The 16355-nt window shown below is 41.3% G+C and overlaps 1 protein-coding gene across 1 annotated transcript in view; it reads right to left on the reverse strand.

The window, feature by feature from the left end:
- The window catches only part of Il13ra1 (interleukin 13 receptor subunit alpha 1), a 58573-nt gene extending 45688 nt beyond the window's left edge, over positions 1-12885 (reverse strand). Inside the window, exons 1-2 of the mRNA XM_026409078.2 lie at positions 12762-12885; positions 923-1062 (exon numbers count right to left, since the gene is read on the reverse strand). Coding sequence (XP_026264863.1) covers positions 923-1062; positions 12762-12840 — 219 coding nt within the window. The 5' untranslated portion in view covers positions 12841-12885. The remainder of the gene's footprint in view (positions 1-922; positions 1063-12761) is intronic.
- Between the last annotated feature and the right edge of the window lie 3470 nt (positions 12886-16355).

A 16355-nucleotide genomic window follows, 5' to 3' on the forward strand; every position in this document is an offset into this window, starting at 1 on the left:
TACAAGCCAACAAGCCAGGGAAGTGAGTGGGGTCCCATTTGACACACAGGATACCAAGGCTCAGAGAGGTTAAATCACTTACCAGCTAAGTCAGTTAAGAGTAGTGTGCCAACTAAATTTAGTTTGACTCATCCCACCACCAAAGCTGCTTCAGAATAATGATTTCATAACTCACTATATCAGCCTCCTCAAAATCCTGGACAAATATAACCCCAAATACCCTTTTCCCATTACAAACATATACATACTGAAAGAAGGTATAAAGAAGGGCTGGGATTGTAGCTCAGTGGTGGAGGATTTATTTGCCTTCCACATGTGAGGCATTGAGTTCGATCCTCAGCACCACATAAAAATAAATAAATAAAATAAAGGTATTGTGTCCATCTACAACTAAAATAGATATAGATATAGATATAGATTGATATAACAATTGAATAAGATTATCATAAAGACCCTGTAATTATCCAATCATGTTAATACCAATTTACTTAAATCAGTTGACTACATTTGACTAGAAAAGTTTAAAGTTTTCTTCATTTTTCCTCAAACATCAGGAAACTTTCTGCTCAAACCCACTTACCACTTGACATCTTAAATTTTCACTTTCTATATGGCCACTTACTGTAGACCACAAAGTTCTTGCATATCTATCTGTACTAGATGGTAAATATGAAAGTTCCTGGAAAAACTGAAAGTGTTACATAGATGCAAGTTGACAGGTAAAAACAAATTTTAATAATAACATAAATAGTTTTTAAAAGTTCAGTTTTGTCAATAGCTGGTTAAACCCCTCTTGAAATTTGGCTGCAACCCAAAATAAAGCTCCCAGTTTGAAGTAAGATTAGAATTTTGATTTATTCTTGGCTCTCAATACATAGTGTTCACTTTACCTCAATAATGCAGTATGTTCCAGGAAACTTACCTTGTCCTGTTTGTCACCAAAATGACTGAAATACCTTAGACTACAATTTGGACTGGCTCCCTCTGGAGGATTCCATGTCCATATTACTGTGCAGAGGTTTTCAACAGAAACACTCAAATTCGTCACAGGTGGCTGAGTTTCTGTTCAAATCAAGCACATAAAAGAAATGTATCAATACCAGTATTTTTAATGGTTCATGTGGTCTGTTCTCCCACTTCCTAAAAGCCAAAAATAATAACAGCTGAGTTAACAATATCTAGCATTTACTGACTTAGGCATTGTTGGAAACACTGTACACACAGTTAATCCATTTAATCCTCATAACAACCTTTGAGATAGGGACTTCTATTAGCTTAATGTTAAAAACGACATGACTGGGGGCTGGGGCTGTAGCTCAGTGGTAGAGTACCTGCCTTGCACATGTGAGTCACTGGGTTTGATCCTCAGCACCACATAAAAATAAATAAAGATATTGTGTCCATTTACAACTAAAAAAAATTTTTAAAAAAGATGACATGACTGCTGGGCACGGTGGTGCACTCCTGTATTCCCAGTGGCTCGGGAGGCTGAGGCAGGAGGATCATGAGTTCAAAGCCAGCCTCAGCAAAAGAAAGGCGCTAAGCAACTCAGTGAGACCCTGACTCTAAATAAAATACAAAATACGGCTGGGGATATGGCTCACTAGTCGAGTGCCCCTGAGTTCACACCCCACTACCCCCTTCCCTCCCAAAAAGATGACATGACTGGGGCACAGGGAGGTTTAGTCACTTGTCCCATAGCCCCTGGTTAGTAAATGGCAGAGCTGGGATTGCAACCTGGAAAACGTGGTTCCATCATGTTCTTAACTACAGTCCTCCCTTAGTATCCATGGGAATTTGGTTCCACCTGTGGAAACCAAAAATCTTTAGATGCTCAAGTCCCTTACACAAAATGGAGTAGTATTTGCCTATAACCTATGCACATCCTTCCTTCTGCTTTAAATGATCTCTGGATGACTTATAATACCTAATACAATGTAACTGATACATAGATAGTTGTTATACTCTATTGTTTAGGGAATAATGACAAGAAAGAGAGTCTATAAATGTTCAGTAGAGACACAATTTTTTTTCAAATATTTTCAGTTTGTGGTTGTTTGACCCACAAATATGGGACCCTTTGAAAAAAGAGGGCCAATTGTACTTGACATAAAGAAGTGTATATTCTTTTTTTATTGTTATTGGGGATTGAATTCAGGAGCACTCAACCACTGAGCCACATCCCAACCCTATTTTGTATTTTATTTAGAGACAGGGTCTCACTGAGTTGCTTAGAACCTTGCTTTTGCTGAGGTTGGCTTTGAACTCGTGAACTTCCTGCCTCAGCCTCCTGAGCTGCTGGGATTACAGGTGTGCACCACTGTGCCTGGCTGAGCATATTCTTAAATACTAGCATTTCTGAATTGTTCTCATGCAGAGATTTGGGGTTCCCTGAACTTGGGATTTATATCTCACTTAGTAATAGTTCAGTCTCAGCATTTCTGCCAGTGGATTTAAGAAGTTTGCCTTCAATTGTGCTCTCTAACATGATCTGTTTATTGTTTTTGTTGTTTTTATAGCTTTTCCAAAGAAGTACTGAGAAAAGGATTTAGCAGCCCTAGTTGTTCCCCTGAGGTCTGACACTAAGCAGCTGGAACCAGAGCTTTGACTAATCTGAAGAGGGAAAGAGAAGAAGCCATGAAACACATTTTTCAAACATTCCTGAGAACTCCTAAAACTAGGGCTATCAATGTCATTCCCCCAAAACTGGGTGGAATGTTCTGTCCAATCTTTCCAACTCTTCTGTAAATCAAAAATTATTTCAAAATATGGTTGGAGTGCAGGTCAATGGTGGAGCACTTGCCCAGCATGAGCAAGAGTCTGGGTTCCACCTCCAGAACTACCAAAAAAGGATCCAAAATAAAATTTGTTAGACTCATTAAAAAAATCCTCCCAAATTTTCTAAAGTGGTAAATTGAATTATAATTAATTAAGGACTATAGTTACAATACTTTATCAAACTGAATCCAGACTTATGATGAGGAAGAAAATGATGAAGATTATAGCAGATACAAATGAAAGAAGGAATAGAAAAATAAGAAAAAGCCAAGAATGGTGGCACATGCCTGTAATCCAGTGGGTCAGAAGGCTGAGACAGGAGGATTGTGAGTTCAAAGCCAGCCTCAGCAATTTAGCGAGCCCCTAAGCAACTCAGTGAGACCCTGTCTCTAAATAAAAAATAAAAACACCTGGATAGATGGCTCAGCTGTTGAGCACCCCTGGATTCAATCCCCAGTACCCCCCCCAAAAAAACTTTCATTATAAAAATACTCAACAAGCTACGAATACAAAGAAAGTACTTCACAATAATAAAGCTATATATGAAAAAACTGAAGCAAACATTACATTCGCTGGTGAAAGACTGAAAGTTTTTTCTAAGACCAGGAAGAACACAAAGATGCCACTTTTATTCAACATATTCCTGGAATTTCTAACCAAAGCAATTAGAAACAAAATAAATAAATAAAAGATATCCTGTTGTGAAAAAGCAAAATATGCCTTTGAAAATGGCATGATCTTACATGTGGAAAACCTTAGAGATATCAAAAAAACACTGTTAGAACTGATAGATTAATTCTACTATGTATCAGGATACAAAGTCACCACACAAAAATCAGTCATATTTCTATAAACTAACAATAAACCTCAGGAAAAGGAAATTACAAAAACTGTTCCATTTACAATAGCATCAGAATGAATAAAATACTTAGGAATTAATTCAACAAACTAGGTCAAAGGTTTGTATAATAAAAACTATAAAACATTTATGAAAGAAATTGAAGAAGATGCAAATTAATAGAAACACAACTCATGTCCATGTATTACAAAACTTAATATTATAAAGATGTCAATTCTATCTAAAGTGACCTCAAGATTCAATGCAATCTTTCTCAAAATTCCATATGGCATGGGCTGGAGAGGTAACTCAGTGGTAGAGCTCTGCCTAGTGCTATTTTCTGCAAAATTAGAAAAAACCATCCTAGAATTCATACAGTTTTAATTTGCTTTTCTCTGATTGCTAGAGATGGTGAGCATTTTTTCATGTACTTCACAATAATAAAGCTATATTTTGTTGATTGATTGTATGTCCTCTTCTGAGAAGTTTCTGTTTAGGTCCTTGGTCTATTTGTTGATTGGGTTATTTGTTTTCTTATTGTTTAACTTTTTGAGTTCTTTGTATACTCTGAAGATTAGTGCTCTATCTGAAGTGTGAGGGGTAAATATTTGTTCCCAGGATGTAGGCTCCCTATTTACCTCTCTTATTGTTTCTCTTGCTGAGAAAAAACTTTTTAGTTTGAATTCGTCCCATTTGCTGATTCTTGATTTTAACTCTTGTGCTATATTAAGGAATTAAGGAATTTGGGGCCTGACCTCATGTAATGGAGATTAGGGCCAACTTTTTCTTCTATTAGATGCAGAGTCTCTGGTTTGATTCCTAGCTCCTTGATCCATTTTGAGTTAACTTTTGTGCAAGGTGAGAGAAAGGGATTCAGATTCATTTTGTTGCATATGGATTTCCAGTTTTCCCAGCACCATTTGTTGAAGATGCTATCCTTCCTCCATTGCATGCTTTTAGCACCTTTGTCTAATATAAGGTAGTTGTCATTTTGTGGGTTGGTCTCTGTGTCCTCTATTCTGTACCATTGGTCCACCCACCTGTTTTGGTACCAGTACCATGCTGTTTTTGTTACTATTGCTCTGTAGTATAGTTTGAAGTCTGGTATCACTATACCACCTGTTTCACTCTTCCTGCTTAGAATTGCTTTAGCTATTCTGGGCCTCTTATTTTTCCAGATGAATTTCATAATTGCTTTTTCTATTTCTGCAAGGAATGTCATTGAGATTTTGATTGGAATCGCATTGAATTTGTAAAGTGCTTTTGGTAATATGGCCAAGATACCATCTCACTCCAGTAAGAATGGCAGCCATTATGAAGTCAAACAACAACAAGTGCTGGCGAGGATGCAGGGAAAAAGGTGCACTCATACATTGCTGGTGGGACTGCAAAATGGTGCAGCCAATTTGGAAAACAATATGGAGATTCCTTGGAAAATCTGGGAATGGAACCACCATTTGACCCAGCTATTCCTTTTCTAGGACTATACCCAAAAGACCTAAAAACAGCATACTACAGGGACACAGCCACATCAATGTTTATAGCAGCACAATTCACAATAGCTAGACTGTGGAACCAACCTAGATGCTCATCAATGGATGAATGGATGAAAAAAATGTTTCATATATACTCAATGGAATATTACTCAACACTAAATAATAAAAATGGCATTTGCAGGGAAATGGATGGCATTAGAGCAGATTACGCTAACTGAAGTTTGCCAATCCCTAAAAAGCAAGTGCCAAATGTCTTCCTGATTTAAGGAGGGGGTGACTCAAAATGGGGTAGGGAGGAAGAGCATGAGAAGAAGATTATCACTAAATAGGGAACAGAGGTGGGAGGGAAAGGGTGGGAGAAGGGGAATTGCACGGAAGATGGAAGGAGACCCTCATCATTACACAGAATACATGTTTGACGATGTGAAGAAAAAGGAAAAAAAAGAAGTGTGTCACATTAGATTGGGTAGAGAGAAGTGATGTAAGGGGAGGGGAGGGGAAGGGGGGATAGGAAAGACAGTAGAATGAAATAGACATTATTATTGCTGTGTGTATATATGTGACTGCATGACCAATGTAATTCTGCAACCTGTACACTCAGAAAAATGAGAAATTATATCTCATCTGATTCAAATGTATGATATGTCAAGGTCATTGTACTGTCATGTGTAACTAATTAAAACAAATTTAAAAAAAAGAATTCATACAGGACCTCAAGAGAACCTGAATTGCCAGAATGATTCTGAAAAGGAAGAACAAAGCTGGAAGACTCATACTTCTGATTTCAAAACTTATTAAAAAGCTATAATAATCAATAATCAGCATGGTCATTTCAAAAAGACATACAGAACAATCGAATAAAATAGAAAACATGAAAATAAACTATCACATATATGGCCAAATGATTTTTTAACAAGGTAATATGGCCAAGATACCATCTTGAACACTCCTCGGAAAGGGCAGTCTTAACAAATGATGCTGGGAATACTGGATATCCACATGTGAAAGAAAGAAGGTAGATCTTATGTAACACCGTGTACAAAATGAACTCACAATGGATCAAAGACCTAAATATGATATCTAAAACTCTCAGAAGAAAATGTGAGACAAAAGCTTCATGTCACTGGATCTGGCATTGATTTCTTTGATAGGACACTAAGGACACAGATAACAAAAATAATTAACAAGCTGAAATTTGTGAAAATTTTTTAAAAAATTGTGTATAAGGGCTGGGGATGTGGCTCAGCGGTAGCGCGCTCGCCTGGCATGCGTGCGGCCCGGGTTCGATCCTCAGCACCACATACAAACAAAGATGTTGTGTCCGCCGAGAACTAAAAAATAAATATTAAAAAATATTCTCTCTCTCTCTCTCTCCCTCTCTCTTTAAAAAAAAATGTGTATAGAATGGCAATATCAACATAGTCTAAAAGCAACACAAAGAATGGGGGAAAACAGTTATCAATCATATATGATAAGGGATTCATATCCAGAATATAGAGAGAATTCTAAAAACTCAACAACAAAGAAAAAAAAAACCTCAAAAAGAGGCAAAGACTGGGTGTGGTGGTGCAAGCCTATAATCCCAGCAGCTCAGGAGGCTGAGGCAGGAGAATCGCAAGTTCAAAGCCAGCCTCAGCAAAAGAGAGGTGTTAAGTAAGTAACTTATTGAGACCTTGTCTCTAAATAAAATACAAAATAGGGCTGGGTATGTGGCTATGTGGTCAAGTGCTCCTGAGTTCAATCCCCGGTACCCACCCCTCCCCCCCAAAAAAAAGAGGCAGAGGACCTGAATAGACATTTCACCAAACAGGATATAGAAATGGTCAAAAGCACATGAAAATGCTCACAATATCTAACATTTAGGGAAATGCCATTCAAAACTATAATGAGGTACCACTTTGTACCCATTAGGATGACTAGTGTAAAAATAATAATAATAAAAACAGAAAACAAGCTGGGCACTTGCATCGGTAGTCCCAGTCACTTGGGAGGCTGAGGCAGGAGCATTACTTGAACCCAAAAGTTCAAGACCAGTCTGGGCAAAATAGCAAAACATGACTCTTATTTAAAAAAAAAAAAAAAAAGGAAAGAAAATGTGTTTAAATACACCTAACCTGCCAAATATCATAGTTTAGATTAGTTTACCTTAAAAGTGCTCAGCAATCTTACATTAGTCTATAGTTAGGACAAAATCAGCTGACACAAAGTCTATTTTATAAAAAATATTAAATATCTCATGTAATTTATTAAAAAGATCAAAATTCAAAACTTGAAATACAGTTTCTTTTTAACATGTATTGATTTCACACCATTGTAAAGTTGAAAATTTCAGGCAAGATCATCATTAAGTAGGGGACCACTTCTAGTTTACCCAATTAAAAAATTGAGCTGGGTTCAATGGTGTACATCTGCAATCCCAGCAACTTTGGAGGCTGAGGCAAAAGGATCACAAGTTCAAGGCCAGCCATAGCAACTTAGTGAGGCCCTAAAGCAACTGAGTACAACTCTATTTCAAAATAAAAAAAGGCTTAGGATATTGGGATTGTATTTTAGTGGTAGAGCACTTGCCTAGCACATGTGAGGCACTGTGTTCAATCGTCAGCACCACATAAATAAATAAATGTATTGTGTCCCTCTACAGCTAAAAAAAAATTTAAATAAATAAAAATAAAAAAGGGCTGGGATGTCACTCAGTGGTAAAGCATCCCTGGCTTAAACCCCGGTATAAATAAATAAATCTTAAAATACAATCACCAAATATTTAAACATATATAAATCCATGTGAACTGTGTGTATATGTGTATGCGTGTATAACACACGCAGACATATACATAAATAAGTGGTAATGATACTTAAGCCAGATTAGTGTAGTTAGGTAAATCGGGTCTAATATCCAGTAAGAAATAAAACAGAGGCTATAATAGAGACTGGAGTCCCAGAAACCAGAGTACCACTTGGGAAAATTGAAATGTTAATGTCCCCAAAGCCCAGAACCCATCCTAAGGAAATGTTAATGAAACAGCTCCCAGCTAACAGGGAAGTGCTAATCAAAAAGCTGCCCCAGGCCCTTCCTGCCCAGATTACTCTTCAGTCCACCTAACTCCCACCTTTTGGGCCTTCCCACCAGCATTCTATCACTGCAGGATAAAGGGAAACAAAGGACAGGAGTGTGGGAAAGCTGAAAGAAGACCTTAGCTATACAAAAGGGAAGACCTCCCCATTCCATGGATCCCGCCTTTTGGGTCCCCTTCTTCCTCCTGGATAAGTCTTTCTGCTGTCCTTTAATAAAGCCCTCCACTTTCCACTCTACACTTGCCCCAGCGTGCTTCTCTGGTGTTATACTTCAGCATTGGGGAAGCAAGGACTCCTTACCGGTAAATAGCGGTAACAATACTCTTTGTAAAGATCTCTAATTGTTCTTTCACTATAGTGCAGTAATTAGAAGGAAAGACTTAAAAGAGACAGATTGCCCAAGTTCATATTCCAGCTCTGCAACTTAGTAAATGGCAAGTTACTTAACCTCTCTATTCCTCAGTTTTCTTATCTATTTGATAATGATAATAGTAACATATTGCAAAAGGGTTTCTGAAGGATTAAATGAGTTAATATAGGTAAAATGCTGAGAACAATTCTTGCACAGAGCAAGTACTATGTGTTAGCTACTTGCTTGCTTGCTTTTTGTACCACAAACTGAATCAAGGGGCACTTAACTATGGAGCCACATCCCCAGCATTTTTTTTTTTAAGGTACTGGGGATTGAACTCAGGGGCAGTCAACTACTGAGCCACATCTTCAGCCCTATTTTGTATTTTATTTAGAGACAGGGTCTCACTGAGTTGCTAAGCACCTTGCCATTGCTGAGGCTGGCTTTGAACTCATGATCCTCCTGCCTTAGCCTCCTGAGCTGCTGGGATTACAGGCATGCGTCAATGCACACGGCTGTCTGCCTTTTTTTTAATATTTTACTTAGAGAAAGGGTCTTGCTAAGTTGCCCAGGGCCTCACTAAGTTGCTCAGGGCCTCACTAAGTGCTGAGGCTGGCCTTGAACTCACAATTCTCCTGTCTCAGCCTCCAGAGCCACTGGGATTACAGGCATGCACCACGTGCCCAGCCCTGCTTTCTTTTTGACTAGACATAATGGTTCTAAATAGTTGCTTCAGTTTTCTGTGAAATTGTTATATACCCATGGCCTTTGAGACATAAAAAGTATCCCTTGTACCTTCCTTAGGCATCTACTCTCAATTATTTCTTGGAGATTGATCACTGACATCAGAAGTGGAAGAGGGAAGGAAAAAGGGACCCTTGTATCTCCTCCTGGTAAATTGAAAACCCCAGTGAGTCTACAGTCATCTAGCACCACATCCTATGTGAAGTAAGAGTTAACAGAATCAATATTTTTTTAAGCTTTAATGCATTTTGCTTAGCTGGTAGCTTTGACTTTCTCCTGTCCAGACACAGGAGCTGGCACATTTTGGGAAAAGTTAAGGACATCACAAGAATCATATATGAGTCATTCATCCCCTTTCCTCACATACACTCAGTCATCAATTCCTGTCCATTTTTTTTTCTTGAACATCTTTCTTAATCACCCCAACCACAATAACATGCTCTGTTGAGCCCCACCAGGTGGGGGAAGACACCAGGAAATCATGTTCTGCACTGGACTGGACGTGTACAGAGCACATCTTTCCAATGGAGACCTGCAAACCCCAATTGCCACAGAGCTTACATTCCAGTGGCTCCCCTAACTAGTCAAGTCTTCCTGCTTGCTTCTCCTCCATTTCCCTTGGGCTGTGTCCAGTTCAGGGCCTTTAGGAGCAAACAAAGCAGGGCACAGTGGCACGCACTTGTAATCCCAGTGGTTCAGGACACTCAGGATTGTGAATTTAAAGCCAGCAACTTAGCGAGACCCTGACTCAAAATGAAAAGGGCTGGGGGTGTGGTTCAGTGGTTAAGTCCCCTGGGTTCAATCTCCAGTACCCCCCCCTCAAAAAAAAGGCAAATAAAGCTCTTCGTCTGGACTGACCTTGCCAATACCCTCTCCTGCCAACTTAGGCTCCTTACTGACCACAAAGGAACACTCTTACCTTCACCTCTGGGTCTGCTCCTGCCAACCACCTCCTACTGGGAATCACTTCTCACATACTTAAATTCCACCTATCTTCAAGGTCTAGCTTAAATATTACCTCTTCCATAAAACTATCGACCCTCACAGTTTCCTCTGTTCTGAATGCCTATAGTACTTATTGTTTGGATTACACAGTTCAGCCTTGATAAAAAGCAGTCTCATTTATATATATATATATATATATATATATATATATATATATATATATATAATTTGCTTCTTAATGAATAGTCTGCATATACTTCCAGGGGTCCCAACTGGTTCTGCCCTGCTGCCCTGTAAAGCAACCAGCTCCTCTGCCAACTAAGGATTACCCTCGCTTCTATTGAAAAGGACACTAAGTACAGGGGTTAAGGGCATGGCCTCTGGAATCAGGCTGCTTGGGTTAGAGGCCTCACTTCTCCACTTTATTTAGGCAAGGGTCTTAGCCTCACTGTGCCTCAGCTTCCTCACATACAAAATGGAACTAGTAACAACACCAATGGTTTAGGCAGTAAAGATGAAATGGAATAGAAAGCACTTAGAAAATTGCTGGGCATAGAGTAAATATTGTATAAATGCTGCCTCTTATTAGGACTTGCCACAAAGTGGGCTATTGAGCTAACCAGACTAAAACTAAGCTGGTAACCTAATCATGTTTAAACACTCAAAGGCTCAGAGATGCAAGAACTGTTCGAACTTATGGAGTTCAACCTTGGCATTTCACTGATGAGAAAACTATGGTGCAAGAGAAGGGGAAATGACTAACTCAGAGTCTCACAGCTGGTAAATGTCATAACTACCAAAATTCAAGTCTCATGACTGGAGATATTTAATGTTTTTGCCACCATACCTCAATGCAAATTCTACTGATATTTCTAATGGAGAGAAAAAGTTTCTGTATTCTAAGTAAACAAGTTACCAACAAATCACTGTGACAAAATTTGGGGGTTGCCAGTATTGTCTAGAAGGCCAGGTGTTGTTTCAGGTGTGTGTGGGAAGGGCTCTGTAGGAGGGAGGGTGCTACAGTGGCAAGGTTGAATATCAGGAAACTAATAATATGGGTGACCTTAGACAAGTCCCTTCCCTTCTCTGACCTGCAATTTCCTCACCTGTTTGTGGAAACCTCTTCCCAGTTGAACTAGAAACACTCTGGAGGAAAAGATTATGCTTGTTCCTCTAAGGTTCTAAGTCAATTTTCAGAGCCTGGCTCATCACTAAATAAGGCAGACAGTTCAATAATTATCAAAGATTGAGGATGTAGCTCAGTGGTAGAGCACTCGCTTGGCATTCATGAGGCCCTGGGTTCTACCCTTAGCATCACAAGAAAAACACACACACTGTCATACTTCAAGCCTCCCTCAGGTCTCTACTCAACTGCTGTTTTTTCAATAAAGTCTGAAAAATTTACAATGGCAAACCTGTGACCTGACTTGTTTTTCCCCCACAGTATTTAGTGTCATCTGACATACCATATATTTTACTTTTTCCCCCTTCTCTGACTCTGCCAATAGTACCTTAGCTCTGTAGGGCAAAAATGCGATCTATTTCGCTCACTGTGGCATCTTTAGCCCCTTAGAACATTGCCTGGCACAAAGCGGACTCATTTTTACTTGAGTTTCAAAGTATAGCACATTTGTAAAAGTGCAATAAGCAAATTCTTGATATTTGTGTCAATATAATAATAAAATCCATAAAATTTGGAGCTACCATTGCTACCCAAAATGTCCCAAAGGCCACTCATACCAGGAATAGTCCGTGAATACATCATTAATCTTTAATTTTCATAGCGACTCTGCAGTGTTGATTATTCTAAAGTTTCTGCAAAGGGTTGAGAAGGATAGGGGAACTTTTTGAACAATCTTTGCAACTGTTCCCTATATCTAAGATTATCCCAAAACATAAATTTATTAAAGGGAGAAGTTTCTGCCCAGATAGTGCTCCAGGTTTCCCCTACGGATATTTCAGATGCCAGAGAAGGCTGACTCTCACGTCCTTTTCTACAGGGATCGGGATCTTGAGAGCTTCCTGTCAACTTCCACCCCCCAAAAGCCACGTTCCCATAGCAAGGATCTGCGCCGCCCTGGGCAGATCCCGGGAAGTTCCGGGCTCGCCCGGACTTGGATCACAGTCCCTGCCATCTCTGGCTTCCTCAACCCCTCCTGGGCTCACTTGGAAAGCCACAGGCATGTTTCGGTACCACCCCCGGGAGCTAGCCTTCTGGGCTCTTCCCGACGGCTCAAGGGAAGTGAGACTGCCTGCCGTGGTCCCCCTGCTCCGCCGCCGCCACTGCCACAGCCACCGCGCGCAGGAAAACCCCGGCACTTCTGGGTCTCCCACCTCGAACTGAGTGCCAGCGACGGACCCCAGACGGCCTTCGCGGGGAGTTTTGCGGTCGCCGAACGCGGGCGACGCGAGGGCAGCTCCCAGCGCCTGCCTGGACGCACCCCTCGGCCCCGTGGTGCCCTCGCGAAACTTTCGGCCACAACCCCTACGACCCCCAGCCCTCCAGCCTCCATCCCGGGCCAGGGGCCCCACTCACCTGTGAGCGCGGCGCTCCTGCCGCCACCGGCGCAGAGCAGCAGCGCCCACAGCCCATAGAGCCGCGCCGGCCGCTCCATGCAGCCCCTTGCTTCGGAGCCCGGCCGGGCTGGAGCCTCGGCAGTCTCCGCCTACTTCGCTCCCTCTCCCACTTCCCGGCTCCGCCGCCCTGGAGGCTGAGGGCCGGCGCAGACGGGAAGGGCCGCCCCGCCCACGGCCGCAGGTAACCCGAGCCGGCGAGCGCGGGCGGAGGGGGCGGGACGCCGGCGGCTCCAGAGGCTCCCACTGCGCTCCCGACACCTGGCCTTGTCGCAGGCCACAGCCCGCCGCCTCCGAGGTCGGATCTCTGACCAAACACAACTTCCTCGACCACGTCGCGGTCCAGCTCAAGAGCCTGCGAGCCCCTGCCCTCCACGCCGTGGATTCGGTACCCGCTGGCGTAGCCGCTGGGTGCGCACTTGCGGGGCCTCAGAGGTGCCAAGGGCTGTGCCCTGCTGGACACTAGGGCACTGTCATCTGTGGAAAGAACCTTGGCCTGGGAGTAGGGAAACCTGCCTGCCAGCCCTTGACCTCTGAGCCCTTGTTTCTTTTTTTTTTTTTTTTCTAAAGAGAGAGTGTGTGTGTGTGTGTGTGTGTGTGAGAGAGAGAGAGAGAGAGAGAGAGAGAGAGAGAGAGAGAGAGAGAGAAAGAGAGAGAGAATGATAATTTTTTTAATATTTATTTTTTAGTTCTCGGCGGACACAACATCTTTGTTGGTATGTGGTGCTGAGGATCGAACCCGGGCCGCACGCATGCCAGAGGGGCACGCTACCACTTGAGCCACATCCCCAGCCCCTGAGCCCTTGTTTCTTAAACTCTTGACTCCAGGGTTACTAACACCAGCCCTACTTCACTGGGTGGACTTGAAAGTCCAAATAGGAGATTTGGTAGCACCTGTGCTTTATGAGAAGGATAAACGGTATATCTGAAAGCTGGTGATGCAGTATATTGAGTTGTATTTTTATAAAAAAGCAACATTCCAAATATGAAGGACAGTACCATACCATGTACTTGTATTTTTGAAAGCACACAACCAATATATATATGTTTTCAAGGACATACAATTGAGAGCATGGGATGAGTTGGAAGGCTACCGTTGAATACATTGAAAGTAGGTGCCTGTGAGAGGTTGAGGAAGAAGGAAAAAGAGAACCCTTATGAGTTTCCCACTGCTGCTACAACAAATCACAAATTTGGTCTCTTCTGGAGGTCAGAAGTCTCACTAACCTAAAATCAAAGTGCATTTCTTTTCAAGATTGTAGAAGAGAATCTGTTTCCTGACTTTTCCAGTTTCTAGGCTGCCCACATTCCTTGGTTTGTTGCTGTACCACTCAGACCTCTGTTTGCTTCCCTTTCTGTTCCTGCCTCCATTTTTTCCCTTATAAAGACCCTTGGATTAGACAGGGCTTTCCAGATAATCCACAATAATCTTTCCAGCATAAAAGCCTTGATTTAATCACATTTGCAGTCATTTTTACAATGTAAGACAATACATCCTCAGGTGCTAGGGATCAGAGTATGTTGTAGGAAGCATTATTTTATCATCATCCCCTCTAGGAAAGAGTCATGACTGGATGGATTATGAGACTCATTAAATTAGGTGCATTGGGGGCAAATTAAGTCAACATATATACCTGAAAAGCAGTTGCAAAAAATATAGCAATAAAACAGCTGATAGTGTACCTAGTATCAACCTCACCCAAAGGGCATTAGGATGTTTAACCCAGTCAAAACAAATGATCCACTCTTGGAATGAAGGCCTTCAGGTTCAATAAATATTTATGAAGTGTCCTTCCAGGAACTGTGGAAGACAATCTTTATAACCAGACCTTGGCTGGGGGTGTCAGTGATAGAGTTCATGCTTAACATGCACAAGTCTCTGGGTTCCATTTTAAGCAACACACACACAGCACACACACACACACAAACAGCAGATGGTGCCAACAAAGAGCTGCAGCCAGTTTAAGAGTCTATTATAAGGGCAAGAACATGGAATTATGGGACACAAAGAAGGGTGTGTTATGAGAGCAAAGGCTTCTAGGAGGAGGGCCTGCCTGCATTGTTTCTTAGGGTGTTGATTCTTCTTGCAATTAAAGGTTCAGTATAAATCCTTGATATATATTTGAGTAAAGTCATATTTATGAAAACACTCCATAAATTATCAAAGCATATAGAACTGACAGATATTACTATTATTTTTAAATCCCTCTGCAAATAGGTTGGCCATTCTCTAACCCAAGGCCTCCCGTCCCCTATCACCACAGACATACACACTTGTTGACATTTGCTATAAACATTAATATAATGCGTTTATAATAACATTTCCAAAATGATTATGTCATCTGCCTTTTAAGGAGTCTCCAGTTAGAAGAGGAGGCCCTGGGGACTGGCTGAGTGCCATTATGGGTACTGCCTGGCATAGAACAAGCAGTGTTTTTCAAATAAAATAAACCATAATGCCAGCAAATGATTAGAAAAATAAGGTTTGTGACTTGTCATTAACCTCCATAAAAGGCCCTGAGAATTTGAGCATTGTGAGGAAAGAGAAACCGTGGCACGGGGATGGAAGGAACCTGATTTCCTTCCACCAAGATAATTCAGGCCTATTGTCCATGACGAAGAACCTGGAGTAGGTTCCCTTTCTTTCTGATCCTTACACATCCAGTAATAATTTTTAAAAAATTCTTTTTTAAGGTGGTGGAGAGGGTTAGGAACGCTGTTTCTTCAACATAAAACCTTTCTTTGTAAATTCTGTTTAATTTATTCAAAGGGTATCTTGGATTGAATTAGGCCACTGTCCTGGTCTGCAGAAGAATGCAGATAAATGGAAAGCTTTCCAGGAACTGTATAAACAAGAAACTCTCATCAGTTTGTCTTTGAGTAATCAAAATCACGATGAGGAAACATGAAGTTTAGCTTTAACCCTTAGAGCCCTGATGACTTGGGCATGAGACTACCAGTCACCTGTCCTGCTTTACCTTGGGGTGGCTTAGAGTCCTGGGCTGACCTGTGCCCCTCAGCTGCTCCAGTGAGCTGTTTTGATCTTTTTAATTTTGACCCTTCTCACTGAGGATCCCCCTTTATCTGTAAGTGGAAGTGGAAGAGGATAGAGACAAGAAAACATCTGACAGGAAAGAATGATGTCCTTTTTTGCAAAAGTGTGTGTCTCTCTAGCCAGTGAGAAATATCCTCATGAGTTCAAAAAGGACATAGGCACTAACATACACAACGGTTTAGCAGAAAATGCTGGTCTCTTAAGTAAAAATCTCACAAAGGATCTTCTACCATTTATCGAGCAAAATCCAGACAGATCCTCACACCACTGCAATGCAATGAGAAAGGGGAAGTCACAGAAAGGGAATTTCCCTACTTCTGACTTTAGAGCAATGGTCCCAAGAAGAGGTGAAATTTTGCCCCCCCCCAGGGGACATCTGGCAATGTCTGGGGATATTTTGGGTTGTCATGACTGGGGGAGGGGCATGCTTTTGAAATCCAGTGGGTAGAGGACAGGTATACTATTAGTATTCTAAAATGTATAGGATAGCCTCCATAACAA

The sequence above is a fragment of the Urocitellus parryii genome, chromosome X, assembly GCF_045843805.1.
Source record: "Urocitellus parryii isolate mUroPar1 chromosome X, mUroPar1.hap1, whole genome shotgun sequence".
Taxonomy (NCBI): domain Eukaryota; kingdom Metazoa; phylum Chordata; class Mammalia; order Rodentia; family Sciuridae; genus Urocitellus; species Urocitellus parryii.